Source organism: Anabrus simplex, chromosome 1, assembly GCF_040414725.1.
Source record: "Anabrus simplex isolate iqAnaSimp1 chromosome 1, ASM4041472v1, whole genome shotgun sequence".
Classification (NCBI taxonomy): domain Eukaryota; kingdom Metazoa; phylum Arthropoda; class Insecta; order Orthoptera; family Tettigoniidae; genus Anabrus; species Anabrus simplex.
In genome coordinates, this window is record NC_090265.1 from 1,169,045,126 (window position 1) to 1,169,064,270 (window position 19,145).

Sequence of the window (19,145 nt, forward strand, 5' to 3'; positions counted from 1 at the left end):
TCAAAGGAACAGCTACACATGTCTGTGGATTTGTGAGAGAATGACAGACTGGTAGAGTGAAAGAAAGTATATGAGTATATGAATTGGTGATAAGAACTGATTAGTCAACTAGTTGACTGAGAGAATGAATGAGCAAACAGTGAGAAATCTATATATATATAAAATAAGAGTTTTCTCTGTACATTGCTCAGTATTTAAGAAGATTGGTATTTCTGTATCGGTCGTGGCCACAATAACAAGAAACTGCAATTTTTAATGTCATGTCTGTCTGTCTGTCTGTCTGTCTGTCTGTCTGTCTGTCTGTCTGTCTGTCTGTCTGTCTGTCTGTCTGTCTGTCTGTCTATTTGATTGTATATGTGTATGTATGTATGTACAGGCATCACAAGAAAATAGCTGAAGAGAATTTAATGAAAATCAGAATGTAAAGTAGAGGAATGATGCACCACAATCTAGGCTCTAAATAATTTTATTCACACTGAGTAAAATGGTACTTTAGGGGAAGGCCAAAAAATGTAATTCTCAAATATTCATGTTATTAATGGTGCTATTGATAAATACAACATAACTTAAGTCATATAGAATTAAATTTCCGATCATATATGTCTTACGCATTATTACCGTACCATCTATGATGAGAGATATTTGTGAATTTTGATTATTGTTGCTAAGTCCATATCAACGCCGAACCACGAGAAAACAGGTAAACAGAATTGAATGAAAATTGATATGTAAAGTCTGGGAATGTTTTACAGTCTATGTTATGAATAAATTTTATTCATGTCAAATAGTTGTTGAATCCAAAAAGTTGTAGGAAGATTTTGGTAATAACCTGGTAAAGCTAAGTCAAGCAGCAGGGAAACCTTTCTGGACAGTAATAAAGAATGTTAGGAAGGGAGGGAAAAAGGAAATGAACAGTGCTTTGGGTAATTCAGGTGAACTCATAACAGATCCCAGGGAATGACTGGACAGGTGGAGGGAATATTTTGAACATCTTCTCAATGTAAAAAGAAATATGCATGGTGGTGTTGCAAACAACCAAACTCATGGGGAGGAAGAAAATTATGTTGGTTGAAATTATGCTTGAGGAAGTGGAAAGGATGGTAAATAAACTCCATTGTCATAAAGCAGCAGGGATAGATGAAATTAGACCTGAAATGGTGAAGTATAGTGGAAAGGCAAGGATGAAATGGCATCATAATGTAGTAAGATTAGCATGGAGTGTTGGTAAGGTACCTGCAGATTGGACAAAAGCAGTAATTGCATCTTTCTATAAGCAAGGGAACAGGAAGGATTGCAACATCTATCGAGGTATCTCATTGATTAGTATACCAGGCGCAACGTAAAGCTACTACCAAAAAAAAATGTATACCAGGCAAAGTATTCGCTGGCATGTTGGAAGGGAGGGTGCGATCAGTGGTTGAGAAGAAATTGGATGAAAACCAGTGTGGTTTCAGATCACAGAGGGGCTGTCAGAATCAGATTTTCAGTATGCACCAGGTGATTGAAAAATGTTATGAGAGGAATAGAGAGTTGTGTTTATGTTTTGTAGATCTAGAGAAAGCATATGACAGGGTACCGGTACCGAGAGAAAAGATGTTCGCCATACTGGGGGACTATGGAATTAAGGGTAGATTATTAAAATCAATCAAAGGCATTTATGTTGACAATTGGGCTTCAGTGAGAATTGATGGTAGAATGAGTTCCTGGTTCAGGGTATTTCCAGGGGTTAGACACGGCTGTAATCATTCACCTTTGCTGTTCGTAGTTTACATGGATCATCTGCTGAAAGGTATACTGTAAAGTGGCAGGGAGGGATTCAGTTAGGTGGAAATGTAGTAAGCAGTCTGGCCTATGATGACGACTTGGTCTTAATGGCAGATTGTGCTGAAAGCCTGCAGTCTAATATCTTGGAACTTGAAAATAGATGCAATGAGTATGGTATGAAAATTAGCCTCTCGAAGACTAAATTGATGTCAATAGGTATGAAATTCAACAGAATTGAATGTCAGATAGGTGCTACAAAGCTGGAACAGGTAGATAATTTTAAGTATTTAGATTGCATGTTCTCCCAGGACGGTCTTTTTTTAGGTCTTATGGCGACGATGGGACAGGAAAGAGCTAGGAGTGGGAAGGAAGCATCTATGGCCTTAATTAAGGTTCAGCCCCAGCATTTGCCTGGATGAAAATGGGAAACCACGGAAAACCATCTTCAGGGCTGCCGACAGTGGGCCGCACTTAAGCGACTGCAGCTATCGAGCTCGGTACCCAGGATGGTAATATAGTAAGTGAGATTGAATCAAGGTCCAGTAATTCTAATGCAGTGAGTTCACACTTGCGATCAACAGTATTCTGTAAGAAGGAAGTTGGCTCCCGGATGAAACTATCTTTACATCAGTCTGTTTTCAGACCAACTTTGCTTTACGGGAGCGAAAGCTGGGCGGACTCAGGATATCTTATTCATAAGTTAGAAGTAACAGACATGAAAGTAGCGAGAGTGATTGCTGGTACAAACAGGTGGGAACAATGGCAGGAGGGTACTCGGAACAAGGAGCTAAAGGCTAAGTTAGGAATGAACTCGATGGATGTAACTCTACGCATAAACTGGCTTTGGTGGTGGGGTCATGTGAGATTAATGGAGGAGGATAGGTTACCTAGGAGAATAATGAATTCTGTTATGGAGGGTAAGAGGAGTAGAGGGGAATCAAGACAACGATGGTTAGACTCAGTTTCTAACAATTTAAAGATAAGAGGTATAGAACTAAATGAGGCCACAGCACTAGTCGCAAATAGAGGATTGTGGCAATGTTTAGTATTTTCACAGAGGCTTGCAGACTGAACTCTGAAAGGCATAACGGTCTATAATGATAATATATGTGTATGTATGCATGTACGTATGAAATGATAATTTAGTGGAAGTTGCCTAAAATTTATTTTTAAAAATTCCTATGTTATTGATTCTTTTGAAAAGTATCAATTACCGTAACTAAAGTTATAGAGAATATAAGTTATAATAATTTATGCCTTATACAGTATTACCGTACCGACTATGATAATAGAATATTGAATTTAGACTTTTGTTGCTTAGTCCATATCAGCGCCAAGCAGTGTTAACATGGAAATATTATTTAATTGTGTTAACTGGCAATGGTTTTTGTCATGATTGTTTAAGGTGTAAACCTGCGTGGTCACCGGTCTGTATCGACAAGGAAAAATGTGAAGATAATTATAAAAAATGAGAAAAATCATAAAGGAACGAATGCTTGAAGAATAAGACAAGAGGGAGCCATGAAAGAAGGAAGAACTGCCTTTACATTAGATACTCTAATATCCCAGAGTCAGAAGAAAATCAAATGTGAAAGCCTAAAATATCAAAAGCTCATGAAACTGATCAACAATAGCATTACACTGACCATTGTTGTGATTTGTCTCTTCTGCTACCACTCATCTTCAACAGATAGGATTACTGCTGCATCCAGAGTAAAACAACATGCCTGAATATTGGCGGAAAGTAGCTAGGAAGTTAGATAACTTTGCACATTCTATATGATTGTCACGTCAACTATTACAAGATAATAAAATCATTCCATATTGATGGTTTTCACTTTACAAAGGAAATTTAATTTGTACTCCTATTCATTACATATCTCCATCTTTCAGGTGGAGTAATATTAATCAAACATGTTTCGGCTCATTTGAGCCATCTTCAGTGAAAAACGTTAAAAATTTAATAATTAATGTTAAAAGAATATGTTAAAACACTACTAAAAAGAGTATGAAAACAAGTGAGACATGATGAAATTAAAATAATAAGTGTTTATGGTGAGGTTGAGAAACTCTTAGTAGCACACGATAAAACACTTCAATTTTGTTTTAGGCATCAATTTCCAGTTCATTTGGCATTTTATATCATGATCAATAAACCTCAAGGGATGTGAAGGTCACTATTTACCTCAGTCAGTTTTCAGCCATGGTTAAATGTTGCATTGTCAAGAGAGTGATATTCTAAAGTTCCAACAGTGCCAAAAAGGTAATTGTACAAGGAATGCACCGAGCAAGTGGCTGCGTGGTTTGGGTCACGTAGCCATCATCTTGCATTCGGGAGATAGTGGGTTAAAACCCCACTGTCGGCAACACTGAAGATAGTTTTCCATGATTTCCCATTTTCACACCGGACAAATGCTGGGGTTGTACTTTAATTAAGGCCACAGTCGCCTCCTTCCCACTTATGGCCATTTCCTATCCCATCATCGCTGTAATATCTACCTGTTGCAAATAAAGAAGAAAACCTATGCATGTCAGTGCGACGTAAAGAAAATTCCAAAAAATTAAAGTAAAGGAATGTCGTATATAAGGCAATCCTTCAATAAATATATATTTATCCCAGTGACTGTCATCTCTTGACAGGTTTCAGCTACTTAAAAGAAAATATGATGGAAAGGGAGGTTGTAAAAGTAGGACTATTAGCCAATACCATAATATGGTTGATAAGACGTAGGGGAGTTTAAAAAAAAAAGTAATTATGATCAACGGAAAATAGTAAAGAAAAATATAAACAGCCCATATTATAACAGAGTAATAGATTAAGAAGGAGGTGCAGGTTAAAAAGAGACAGATTTAAGAATGATTGTGAAAGTAAGGAGAGACTGAAAAAACTAGATTCATGGGTTAAATCAATAGTCTGGTTCTTTGGCCATGATACTGCGCTGTGGAAAGGAAATGGAAAGACTACCACATTATTATATTTATTTAACATCTAAAGACTGAAAATAATGGCATTTCCTGGAATAAAAAGTTCCGGAGATAAACTAATCCACCATTCAGATCTCTGGCTGGGGAGTACTTCGGGGGAATCATCAAAAGAGGTGAACATCTTAATTTCTGGATCAGGACATGGAACGTAAGAACACACTGAAGAGCAGGAAAACTGGAAAATCTTAAGAGAGAAATGGATAAATGTGAAGTGAACATAATGGTTTTAAGGGCAGAAGTGCGTGAATAGAACGGATTTCGAAAAAAAAAATTGCTCTTAATTTGAAAAGCGCGCCTTCCTGAACAAGAATATGTATGATTTATATGCATTTTTATTTGATTTCATAAAGAAATTAAGAATAATATGAAGCCTTGTTCTTAGACAGGTGTGAGTGAAGCAAACTTTGCCTGCAGTTTCCCGAAAACTCTTTATTTTCACATTTAGGTACACATTGCTCCTAAACTATTCTACCTAGAAATATGAAATTTTGCACACTCGTGTATTACTGTACTGCGATACTAAAACTCTAGAATTTAATGTTGCTTCTAAATTGTGTTTTTTATAAACATTTTTTCTAAAAGTTGCAATATTTTAAAATTAAATTATAACTGAAGACATAAATATTTGTCAAATGTTAAAATTCTAGAGTTTCAAGACTTTTATGCATCTATGAATGTGTGATGATAATTTGGAAGCAGTGGTACCAATACTTCAGTAGTAATGTGTACCAACATGACGACATGTTTCAACAAGACATTGAAAAATTTCTCATATTCAAGAAATTCCTTACAAGAAACTAGAAGTCTAAATACTATAAATTGAAATCCATTAGAATCAAAAGGTCTTTGACTTGACATGGTAAAATTGGTGCATTTCCATCTTTCATGTTATGACAGATATTGTGAGAAATGTTATGGTAAGTTTCAGCATTATTTCAGTGGGCACTCGCGTACTTCTGTCCTTAAGAAGATAAATCAGGTGGCAAATGACCTGTTTTAATATCATGTTAAGGGAGACAGATAATGATCTCTTAAAAGGCATCATTGTGTCATTTTATATTATTTATAATGTCTTCTATAACAAAACGTTTCATATTTTTAGTGGCTCCAGTAAAGGCCCTCTGTTCAGAGAGGTATCAAGATTGGCAGAGCAAGTTTTCAGCATTGGGACTAACTTGTCAAGAAGTAACTGGAGACTCCAACATTTCAGACCTTTCAGAATTGTCACTGTGTAATATAATCCTAACCACTCCAGAAAAATGGGATTCGTTGACTAGAAACTGGCGAAGCAACACTCGAAAGGTCAAAGTTGTGAAACTTTTCCTGATAGACGAGGTACAGTTTAATCAGAAGTATTCTTTATATTAAGCCCAGGTTCAGGTCTTTTGTATATGTTTTGTATATGTTAAAACTCTGAGAACATAAAAGTGACTGAGGCATGAGTAATGCTAGTAATGCCATTCCTTATATACTGTATATTGTACCAGTAAATGGCTAGGGATTGGTACAGGAGGATAGGTTCTATCTACAATAAGTCAAGATGTACTTTGAATAGTTTGTTTATTCAAAATATTGGCAAGTTGAAATTCATATCACCTTGATGCAGTGAACCGCCATCTCCCAAATCGTCTTTTTGAATGGTTCTACAGGCTACTCATACTCCAGGGTCCTCTTGTCACCATGGAATTGGACTCGTACTCCAGGATCCTCTTGTCACCATGGAACTGGACTCGTGCTCCCAAGTTCGTTCGCCACCATGGAATCGAACCCTTGCCTCATACTCGAAGGTCTCGAATTTCTCAGAGATCTACGGTGATATTGATGTGGGGTAATCGCTCGCAGTTTAGCTCTATATGAGTGTTCACAGTTGTACAGTCCCCCGACACATTCACAATCACTTGTTACCAAAATTTGCAAAATAGTGCCTTTAATTGATGTAGGTGGACAACACGTAGTTTGAAATATGCCTATAAACTTCACTTGATATTTGAAGATAGAAAATAATGAATGTCACTTCGTTATGTTAAAGGTGAAAATGCAGATAGCACTGATTTAAGAAACGAGATGATGGAACACAGTTCATGGTTATTTACCACTGAAAATGATGAAACTAAACACAGTTCACTTGCAATACACTGTCTGTGGTTACTTGCCACAACGAAAAATAATACTGCCACACTTGACACACAAAAAAGAGCTATTAAAAAGTTTATCCATAAGACACTGCTAATAGCAATGAAATAAATAATAACTTGTCAGTCACTCTTAGCACAGTGAGTTTCTTAAAATAATAAAGTCACTGACGAATAATTAGAAGGGATTATATACAATTATGTGCAGAAATTAGTTCAAATCCAGTTAAGATTAACACTATAATGGATTATTAGTTTAAGTCACTCACATTTAACAGTGCGGTTGGCACAGTCTATCGTACTCAAAGTTTATCACTATTTAAGGAGCACTTAAGTGTTGAATAGCAAGATATATGTAAACACTTGTGGTATAACGATGAAATATTTCAAACACTTTTAAATATCACAGTTACAGAAATATTAAATAATGTTCTACCACTTGCACAGCACGAAATAAATTAAACACTTTACTTGGTTTTTGTTTGAAGAAATATTAAGTTCCGCAGTTCGCGAGTTTTGCTGAGTTCAATTCTCGGCGTGAGAATTTACAAGTTACATTTGATAATCACCATGTCATCACTTGACTCTACTTTCCGACAGACAGAATAATATAGGGTGTGACCATGCAGAGCCCTTGCCGAAGAACATCTGTCTATCGCTGGGTAGCCCCCGTCTTTTATATGGTCAAGGTCTACACGTCACAGGTAACGTGATTATTTTAAAGTGGATTTACTCTAAAATCCCCTGATGGATTTTCTTGAGATTTTACAATAGAGACATTCTTGTGATTGGCTACAGCATATCTCATAAGACAATACAACCATTATTAAAAATGTTTTGTAAATTTCTGAATCAAAAGTTCTTGAATGCATGACTTATGGTTCCAGATGTAGCCAGTGCTCACCACGAGGTAGGTCGATGAGTTGGGTGGGCTAATCTGTCTTGCTCCTGCATATACGTCACACACAGCTGTTCACTCGTAAGCTGGCTTGTCCTGGTAGATGTAAACACATCAAGCTTTGAGTTTTCGGCACGCCTGATAATGATACGACATTGCTCTTAATAATATTCATTCTCAAACACTTCCTTATCCAAGTTGTTCTGGAACATTCTTAATAACATGTCAGCCAAGTTTATAATAAGAAAGAACGGGCAGCCCTGCGGATCTGATCTTGACGAGAGTCCATTGGAAGTTGAATTTTGCCTTCGACTTCAACTGACAATTCTCCCATGACACGAGTTAAAAGAATTACAACAATCAACTTCATAATGCACAGACTGTATAATACAATACCTGGTATGTGTTAAACGCCATCCATAACCTTTTATATGGTGTCAAATCCATCTTAATTAGAACAAAATCCAACTCAGTAATTTGGTTGACAGTTTTGCCCAAACCAACAACGTTAGCAGGTAGAAAGTATTGAATTTCGTGCTTACCTCAGTTTTTCTAAAAGGTGGATTTGGCAAGTTTTGCACCTGATAGCCCCATATACCATCTGTCTTCTTACTTTTTTCTGTAATACTCATATATTAAAGGGTAGAGAAGGGTCGACCTATTCAATACCATTAGCTTGTTATATTGTCCTATACGACTGGGACTAGTTTTGACCCCATATATATTGGGTCATCTTCAGCCACGCTCCAGTTGGAAGACATATGCTCACATATAACCAATAATAAAGTAAACAATCTGGCATGTCACAATTTAGATCCAAATTTAAAACATTGATGAAGTCCAAACAACACATCCAAACTTGAAACCTTGAAACCAAATGATGCATCAAAACTGCTGGGAGTTGTCATCCCCATCTGTATATACGAGCCACTTGATTTATAAATTATATTTGTTCAATAGTAATATGGGTAATGATTTGTAGGTAGCTTGAAGGGGAACATTCGTAACTTGAATAGGTATTCCTTTTCATCAGATGTAGTGATCTATTGTTTATTTGGTTTGAAGTGAATATTAAACTCGATCTTCTAGCTTTCCTTCTTTTCTCATTAATTTGCTTCAAATATTTTCTTTTCAGACATTCTCTGTATGACTGTGAAGCTTGGACACTATCACTGTGATTTCGAAAACCTTGAGCGCTTCCACCAACAGAAAATGAGATACATCTTGAATATTAAATGGGATGACTATGTGACCAACATGGCAGTTCTCGACAAAGTGCAGCTAAATAGCATTGAGGCAATAATCATCGCTCATCTTAGGCCATGTTCACCGCATGGATGATACCAGGCTTCCCCGCAAAATTCTTTATGGTGAACTTTGCTCCGACAGTAGAACTCATGGAGCACCTCTTAAGTGTGACCAACATGGCAGTTCTCGACAAAGCGCAGCTAAATAGCATTGAGGCAATATTCATCGCTCATCTTAGGCCATGTTCACCGCATGGGTGATACCAGGATTCCCTGCCAAATTCTTTATGGTGAACTTTGCTCCGACGGTAGACCTCATGGAGCACCTCTTAAGCGTTTTAAGGACCAGCTGAAACACATCATGAAGACAACTGGTATAAATACACAGATATGAGAAGAATGTGCTGTGGACTGTTCACTGTGGTGGAACATTACATCCACCACTGTCAGTTTGTTTGAAAGAGAATGTCACAGACATCAAGAGGCCAAGTGACAAGCAAGAAAACTCCGTCAATTACAACCCCGCCCTCCTGCATCCATTCAGTGTGATTTGAGTGTGCGTATGTTTTATACTAGGGTTGGTCTGTTTAGTCATCACAAACACAACCATAAACTGAGTTGAATTGGTCAATGTATGCAGGAAGAAGTTATATATACTCGGTTCGAGTTACAGCTAACGAAGTTGCCAGTTATACCAGTGAACTTTTTCACCATGAATGATTACAAGGGTTGCAAAGTGGACTCTGAAAATCACATCTTCAATATGTTTAATATGCAATCAAACAATTGCTATGATTAAGAGTGGGAATTTTAAAGCAAAATTAAAAAGTAAACTTTCAGTTATAACCAACAATTTCCACTTGACATGATGCAATAAACATGAAGGTTGGAGGTGAAAGCTTCATTAGGGGTTGGTCAACAATCCACGAGATGAGTAAACACAAAAAAGGAGAAAAATAGAAGACAACACTGGGGTCTTTGAAGGGATCATGGATCTTAGGTAGGGCAAAAAATTCATTTGTCAGCTTTGAAACAGTGATGGAACATCTTGTTGAAAGGGTCAGCATGTTACTTCCAAAAATGTGTAACAATTTGATGAATACTAATAAATATAATCATGAATAAAAATATATAAATAAATAACAATAAAATAAATGACTGAATAAATAACATTACTCAAAAACTTCAAAAAATACTTGCAATAAATTAAATTAATAAAAATAGTTAACCGAAATGTCCGTAGTATGGGCGCCAGAGTTCACAAGAATGGATCCCTCAAATTTAGATAGAGCATGATAAACTTTATATCTCAGGGCGTGTACATAATGCTGCATACTGGTACATCTGCTACAGGCCTTACCTAACCTTCTGAAAACGATTAAATAGGTAGGGACTGCACCTAGGTTCATCAATAACTCCACTGATTATAAAATATCTAACTATATTCTTAATAAAATCCGTACATGAGCACCTCATCAACACACTAAAATACACTTATAATACACAAAAGATTGCTGGAAGACTCCATATTTACAGCAATAACAAAGAAAACAGTGGGAAAACGAAAGTGAGAACTAAAGCACCATTTGTAGTTAGTTCGTTGAACAATGTACATATATGTAGATAAGAACCCTTCACTGTCTCTATATCAATACGACTTGCCGATTCTCATAATCGGCAGTTATAACATCACACAGATACTGTACCTCGTAATACTGTGTTCACAGACTTAAACACTTGTAAAAATATATACATTTGAGCAACACACTCCTGTCGATCCTGAACATAAATTATGGAAAGTCTGAGATAGCTTTCACCAAGATATAATGCCAGGCCGCCACAAGTGCTACAATACTTAATGCGTAAGCACTCCACAATTTGTCGATCAGCCACTTTCCACGAACATAACAAGACAACGTTCCACGAACGTTTGAAGTCCAGTCCAGTATATTGCAGCAGCGTCACTCCAGCACCGCATATCAGCACTACTTCATTCCCGTACCGTGTGTCCACACTACTTCCTTCCCGTACCGTGTGTCTGCACTACTTCCTTCCCGTACAGTCTGTCCGCACTACTTCCTTCTTGTACATTGTCTCAGTTGTGGTTCTCTTCCGCTGTGATGTCGCTGTATATAAAGACCTCAGGACTCACATGATTCGCTGAGATTGATCCTTGCCAGCCAATCATGAGTGATCCTCTTGTCAAGACCATTCCCTGAACTTCTTCTTGGTCCCAAGACATAAACAAACTCTCGGGTGTTTTACATGAGTCATAGAACTTTCCTAGTACAACAACGAGCACATCTCATCAGACTGGGATGCCCACATGAGTCATACAAATTACCAGAGTCCAATATAGCAATGTTTTCCCACTCGTTGTTCAAAACAAATTACTCATACATACATATGTGGAGACCTCCCAGCTTACAAATATTAATGCCAAAATATACAAATGAAATACTGACGATAATAATAATAATAATAATAATAATAATAATAATAATAATAATAATAATAATAATAATAATAATAATAATAAATCGAATACTGATAATATCTCACACTTCTACATGTAGTGTGAGAGTGTGATGTATGTACTATCACAAATGATGCAAAAGTGATTCAAGATGTGCTGCTACAAATATGTGCAGACTAGAATTGTTATCAGTTGATATGTATACTAAACTCAAACAGGAAATAATTGATGCTTCTGTGTACTACCTTGAAGAACTTGGTGCCATGCATGCTGATCTTTAGCTTCACAACAAAGTTCGCTGGCTTAGCAAAGGAAACAAGCTCTCCAGACTCTTTGAACCTAAAGATTGAAATCAAGAGTAACTATAAACATCAGTTCATGAACTTCAGCAAAGATGAAGAATCAATCCAGCAGCCTGATTTCTTATATGATATTTTTGTCACTTAAACAATCTAGCTAATGTTTTACAGGGACCAGGAAATTTGGTAGGCAAACTGCATTATGTATGACTCTTTCGAGATGAGTTAGATCTCTTTATTCAAGACTTGAAGGAAGAAAGAATTGATTTCAGAAAATTTTGTTTGGTGTCATGTAATGAAGGTTGGTTGCAAAAATTATCAGACTTTTGCACCAACTGAAGAGAAAATTTTATCAACGATTCATGGAGTTCAACAAATTGGAAGACATTCTTCAGACCATGAAAAAAAAAAAAAAACTTTTCCATTGAACCTTGAGGAATTGTGTACCAAAGCAACTGAATTGTGGAATTTTGACAAGGCAGAATTTCAGATGGGTGCAACAGCAACATATGACAAAAGAAAGGTTCTCTCTTGATAGGGATCCATATCCTATCTTGCACAAGTTTTCTAAATATATGTTGACAATATTTGAGTCAACATACATGTGTGAAAACATGATTTCAAACATGATTTTTTTGAGAAACGGTTTGTTTAGTTGAAGGACTGCTTAACTATTGCTGTAACTTTGTACATTCCAGACTTTGAAAAGATTTCACAAAACAAAACTTGCCACTTCTCTCACTGATGTGTTTGTGTGGGTGAATGTCTGTGAAACATTTAAAAACTGATCTTGAAATTATACGAAAATACAACATGCCTGTAAGACATTTAAAAACTGATCTTGAAACTATATCAAAAAAAAATAACAGTGTCTTTTGTTTAGTTGAAGGACTGCTTAACTATTGCTGTAACTTTGTACATTCCAGACTTTGAAAAGATTTCACAAAACAAAACATGCCACTTCTCTCACTACTGTGTTTGTGTGAGTGAATTGTATATTTCAAATGTGCATATACATAGTTGAAACTCTACAACCTGTATTCCAGTCATTGACCGGGTCAGGGATGTAATGAATGAATCATATATAGGCTGTTATTACAATGGGGTTGCCACTCCCAAAGTGATTTATTAATGACTGATAGATGCTATCAAATGAGAATGGAGAGTGTTGCTGGAATGAAAGGTGACAGGGGAAACCAGAGTACCCGGAGAAAAACTTGTCCCGCCTCTGCTTTGTCCAGCACAAATATCACATGGAGTGACCGGGATTCGAACCACGGTATCCAGCGGTGGGAGGCCGACGCACTGCCGTCTGAGCCACGGAGGCTCCATATACATAGTTATGAACTTAAAATACCATTACCTAAAATTTTGCTTCTATATGAATGTATTGTTTATAAGAACTCAACTTTCTGAAATTTAAAAAATGCATGGATGTAGAGGGCTCATACATACTAATATATGCCATAATTACTTTTTTTGTAATCATTATATGGAGTAGCCAGCACCTTACTCAACCAAGTATTTGGACCCCAGGCCCCCCATTTTTTTTGCATTATTACCATAAGTCTGGACCCCAGAGAAAAATAATTGATGACCTCTGCTCTAAAGCATTGGATTTTTTCTGTGTACAGATTATGACAGACATGCAGTGCTCTTCTGGCCATCTTCCGGTATTGTAAATCTGCTTTACAAGTTGATACAGTTCTGCAGGGTGTCTCAAACCTTTTGGGTAAAATTGAAAGAGGTGATAGTGGGTCTACAACCGATTATATCGAGATAGGGAACCAATGGTCAGAAATGCATACCATATTTATTGTGTTATGGACATACACAGCGTACACTGCATAACAACAATATAGCTCATAGTAATTGTTCAAAGTGACGACCACTAGTCTCAATGCATGTATTACAATGGTGCAAGCAGTTCCACTGCACTCTTGCAAAGATCTGTGTTCAGTTTTCTGTTAAATTATTGTGTTTTCATAATGAAGTCCAAATCTCAAATGTCATTTTATTTCTTTATGAAGAAACATCATTTTGCAGATAATTAATGCAATGAGGGAGTAATACGAGAAGTTGAATGTGAAACAAATTCTTTGCTTGCTCTTCCACATTAAATGAGGATATTGTTGCTACCACAAGTATACAAGAACAAAGCAGTCATGTGCATGAATTCAAATATTGGCAAAAATGAGCATAATTACAAATGGTTATATTTGATCGGAATTGGGTGCATTTTGCAAATTCTGTAAGAAATTTAAAATCTGATCTTGAAACTATGCAAAAAATCAGTGGAATGTTCATAACAGTGTCTTTGTTAAGTTTCAGAAAGTTGCAAGAATTACGGGGAAATTAGAAAAGAATATGTATTCTGTAAAATGTGCCAATGGCTCTTGAAACCTGTAGGTCGCATGGATTGAATAATCCTATCCATGCGCAGTTAATTAAACAAAGTAATGAAGAAAAAGCTTTGAATCTTCAAGCTCTCTCAATTATAATTGAAAATGTGTACTTCATTTGCAAAGAAGAGGTTTGCCTATACAACAAAGTATGAACTGTTTAATTAATAGAACAGTTCGAGAAAAATAACAGTCGCCTTGAAAACTGGGTGAAGTCTCAAAGTGCACAATCTACATATGTTAGCAGAAACACGGCTTCAGAACTAGTAAATTGTATTGGTGAGGTTTTAGACACTCAAGACGAAATCATTCTCTGTGTTAAATACTTTCCTATAATGGCAGATGGATCAACTAATGTAACTCTAGTGAACTGTCTTTGTCAGTTCAGTATGCTGCAGAATCCCCTGTTAAAGTTCAGGAAAGGTTTCTGTGTATGGTAGAATTGGAGAGTACCAATGCTGAATGAGTACTGATAGTGAGCTAAAGAGAGAGCCTCCGTGGCTCAGGCGGCAGCGCGCCGGCCTTTCACTGCTGGATACTATGGTTCAACGATATAGCTCATAGTAATTGTTCAAAGTGACGACCACTAGTCTCAATGCATGTATTACAAAGGTGCAATATATCTGGAACAACAAGAGATATTGAAAAATATCCATAACACAATAAATATGCATTTCTGACCATTGGTTCCCTATCTCAATATAATCGGTTGTAGACCCACTGCACCTCTTTCAATTTTACCCAAAAGGTTTGAGATATCCTGTAGAACTGTATCAACTTGTAAAGCAGATCTACAATACTGGAAGATGGCCAGAAGAGCACTGCATGTCTGCCATAATCCGTACACAGAAGAAATTCAATGCATTAGAGTGGGCATGAAGGCAGGGAAGGGGCTAATTAAAATAAATACTATGAACCAGTCAAAAATGTAAGAAAATATTATTTTCAACATAAACTTACATTTTTTAAAATGGACACCGTGTATTATTTCTTGCACAATCATTAACATGAAAAATATCATAAGGAATGGCATTTGTTTCATCACAATAGGTCAATTGTATCCCGAGATATTGCAATGTGAAGTTGACACTTGAGATAGACGAAACGCACAGCAGTTGCACATACCGAGATTCAAACGCGAACCTCACATTCCTCTTAACTCGCGATGTGATTGATGTACTACGATGCAACAGGCGCTGTACTTAATGGTATTTGCACTATTATCAAGAGGGATGAAAATAAGAACAGAGTTTCCTGCCACAGCAAAGGGATATGTAAATAACGGTTTCTCTCTTGCGTGTTTTATTTACCTATAGAGTACAGCACAGTACTCTGTATTGTACTACTTCAGAATATACATAATTTGTACAGCAAAGTTACATGTTTGTGTGTTCCTGAGAAGTTTGTTTGTTTTGTACGTACTACTGTACAAACATACATTTGTGTCATCACTTCACCATGTGCAAAATTTCAATTGTAATGCAGTAATTAAGAATGTTCAGTAACATGTCCCGTACTTGTCATGTAACATTATGTAATTGATGTACAACTATGTACAACCAACCAGCATTTCCCCCCTCTGCTAGATCCTTGGTCAGCGATTGATTTTGTAATACCCCGACCAGTGATATTCAGTTTCATTACCGTTATGTCCATTCTAGTACTGTACAGTAGTAGAAATCAATAGAACACGAACAAGCAAACCCCTTCTCTATTTTCCATTGTGTGTGACTGGAAATAGGTATTGTTTCAAGCCTCTTCATAACAGTGCAAATAACATTAAGTACAGCGCCTGTCGCATCGTAGTACGTCAATCATATCGTGATTAAGAGGAGCGTGAGGTTCGCGCTTGAATCTCGGTATGTGCAACTGCTGCGCATTTTGTTTATATCAAGTGTGAACTTCACGTTGTAATATCTCGGGATGTAATTGACCTATTGCGATGAAACAAAATCCATTACTTATAAGATTTTTCATGTTAATGATTATGCAAGAAATAATACAGGTTGTCCATTTAATAAATGCAAGTTTATGTTGAAAATAAGATTTTCTTACGTTTTTGACCGGCTCATAGTATTTACTTTAATTAGCCCCTTCCCTGCCTTCATGCCCATGAAAGTCATTTTTCAATATTTCTTGTTTTTCCAGATATATCTGTGGTGAAAGTTTTAAGTTGGCCACCCTGTATTCACTGCTCCATAAGCTATTGACATCCATTAGTTGAGTACCTATCACACAGTTCATATTTTTTGTTGCTATTTTGCTTTACGTCGCACCTACACAGATAGGTCTTATGGCGATGATGGGATAGGAAAGGCCTAGGAATGGGAAGGAAGCGGCCGTGGCCTTAATTAAGGTACAGCCACACAATTTGCCTGGTGTGAAAATGGGAAACCATGGAAAACCATATTCAGGGCTGCCAACAGTGGGATTCGAACCCACTATCTCCCGGATGCAAGCTCACAGCTGCGCACTCCTAACTGCACGGCCAACTCAGCGATGCACAGTTCATAATATATTACTGTACTAAAAATCCGTTATGTTGGCATGTGAACATATACATAAAGATGGTGTTGATTTGTCGAGTTAGGTGGGGGAAATTCTATTATAAATACAACTTCTTAGTAGGTTTTGTGGTTATAGATGAAACATAACATGCGGTCTCAAACTTAAGCAAGATCCTACAAAGACAATCTCAGTTTCACAACATTCTGTTCTTGTGTCTGGAACTCTGAATCACAAAAGAAGCATAGAGAATTACTGTGAGGAATTTGGTGAAAAGGAAGCAATATAAAAAATTAAAAATCTAGATATCGCTGCTGCAAAAGGTAAAAGTATGTATTTGGATGAAGATAAAAAGCAAACAATGCAAATTGAAAGAAATTTGTGATGAATATGATCAGTCAAATGGAGCAAAGGTTTAAGGCTGTGAAGTTAATCCAATTAGCTTTCCATACTACGATTTACCAGAGTGGTTTTAGGAAGGGGGAGAGGACGATGGATAATGCAATGATAGTTAAGACAATAATTGATAAATATGTGAGGAAGGAAGGAAGGAAGAAATGTGTATATAGCAGCGGTGGATTTTGAAAAGGCCTTTGATACAGTGAATATGGAGAGCGTTACTTGAGAGATTGGGTAGGGTGGGAATTTAAAAAAAATGATGAGACATGCGATTGAGGCCATATATGAGGAAGAGTATTGTAGCATTAGAATAGATGAAGGGGTTGTAAGTGGTTTAATTGAATCAAATTTAGGTTTAAAACAGGGTTGTAAATTATCTCCAATTCTATTTTTGATATTCATAAATGACATATTAGGCAGGCATGGGGACGAGAAGTGGGCTTGTCTTGTATTAGAAGAACAAGAAATCCCAGGTTTAATATTTGCAGATGATGTCTTATTGATTACGCTGACAGGAGGGAGTTTACAAAAAAATATAAGTGAGGTATCGGAAGTATGCTAGTAAATGGTCACTGAGAATAAATGCAGGAAAAGTAGAAAAAGGAAGATAAAGAAGAAATGGGTGATAAATGGAGAGTTAATAGAGGAGACTGATAAACTAGAGTATTTGGGTATTTGTATAAGCAGAAATGGTAAATGGTCCGATCAAATTTAACAAGTGAAGTGGAGGGGATTAGCAGCACTTTCAGGTATAAGAACATTGGAAAATAAATTCCCGGGTATCAGTTATAATATTCAGAGAATGGTGTTTAAAGCAGTGGTATTAAGTAGGGTGTTATATGGTTAGAGTAAAAGTATGGCGAGTTGAAAAGGAACGTATTACGCTAAATCAGATAGTCAGTTTATTTCGTAAAATTGTGATAGGCCTTCCCAATTGTGTGGCTAATGTAGCAGCTAGAATTATGTGTAAAATTATGTGTAATTGTGTTAAAGAAGTGGAATTTAAAAGTAACATAGAGGTCAATATCATAACGAGAGTGTTGAGTTATTGGAGAAGATTTAAAATGGGTGGGAGTGGCCTACTCCTGCAGACAGCTTACCAGCACCAAAATATGAGTATGTATGGGGATTACTGGATAGATAAGGTTAATACCACTGCTTGAGAGGTTGGATCTAGGAAACTATTAGGAGAAGGAGTGGCAGTGGGAAAGGAGGAATGAAGTGTGTCGGAGGAATACTATAAAAAGGATTAAAGATGTTCAAGCACAGGAGTTGGAATCTGACTGCAGGAAAAGAACGACCCTAACCATATTTAATAGAATTAATCAAGTAGTTAAGATAAGAGTCAGAAATGTGAATAGATTAGAGATAAGAGGACTAATCTGGTGGATGATGGGTATAAATATGAATAAGAGATGGACAAGAATGAAAGACAATTCAATATGTATATTGTGCGATAAAGAATAGAAGATTTTGACTTGTTAATAGTGCAGCCAACCTAAACTCAATCCTAAATTTAATCAAAGGTACTTTTCCAAGACAATTACACTTTCTCCCGCACCCTTCAGCCCCACCTTAAGCCCTCTTCCTAAGCCATATATAATTTTATATATGTCATTTCAATACAAGAACTTACTGATTTCCATGATTATAATTTTTACAACACCCCATTTATACTTTATTCTTTGTTAAAAACCTCTTAGTATGTATATTCCTTGTATTATTAACTATTACCATAATAACATCTCATTTCACTTGTTATTCTTTAAAATAACATTTTCTTAGGATTTCGCCAAAAGTGATCTTTGCTCCAATACGGCTGATGATGACCCCTAGATGGGTCGAAACTAGTACCGTGTAATTTATAATTTTGTGAAAATACACTGACTGACAGAGCAAATGCAACACCAAGAAGGAGTGGTTCGAAAGGGATGAAAGTTGGGGAAAAAACAGAGACGGCACGGACGAATAATTGATGTTTATTTCAAACCGATATGCAGGTTACACAATGCGCACGGCATCGACTCAGTAGGATGTA

General features: G+C 36.6%; 1 protein-coding gene across 1 annotated transcript in view; it reads left to right on the forward strand.

Moving 5' to 3' along the window:
• The window catches only part of LOC136858383 (probable ATP-dependent DNA helicase HFM1), a 111,700-nt gene that overhangs the window by 81,994 nt on the left and 10,561 nt on the right, over positions 1–19,145 (forward strand). Inside the window, exon 4 of the mRNA XM_068225554.1 lies at positions 5,852–6,084. Coding sequence (XP_068081655.1) covers positions 5,852–6,084 — 233 coding nt within the window. The remainder of the gene's footprint in view (positions 1–5,851; positions 6,085–19,145) is intronic.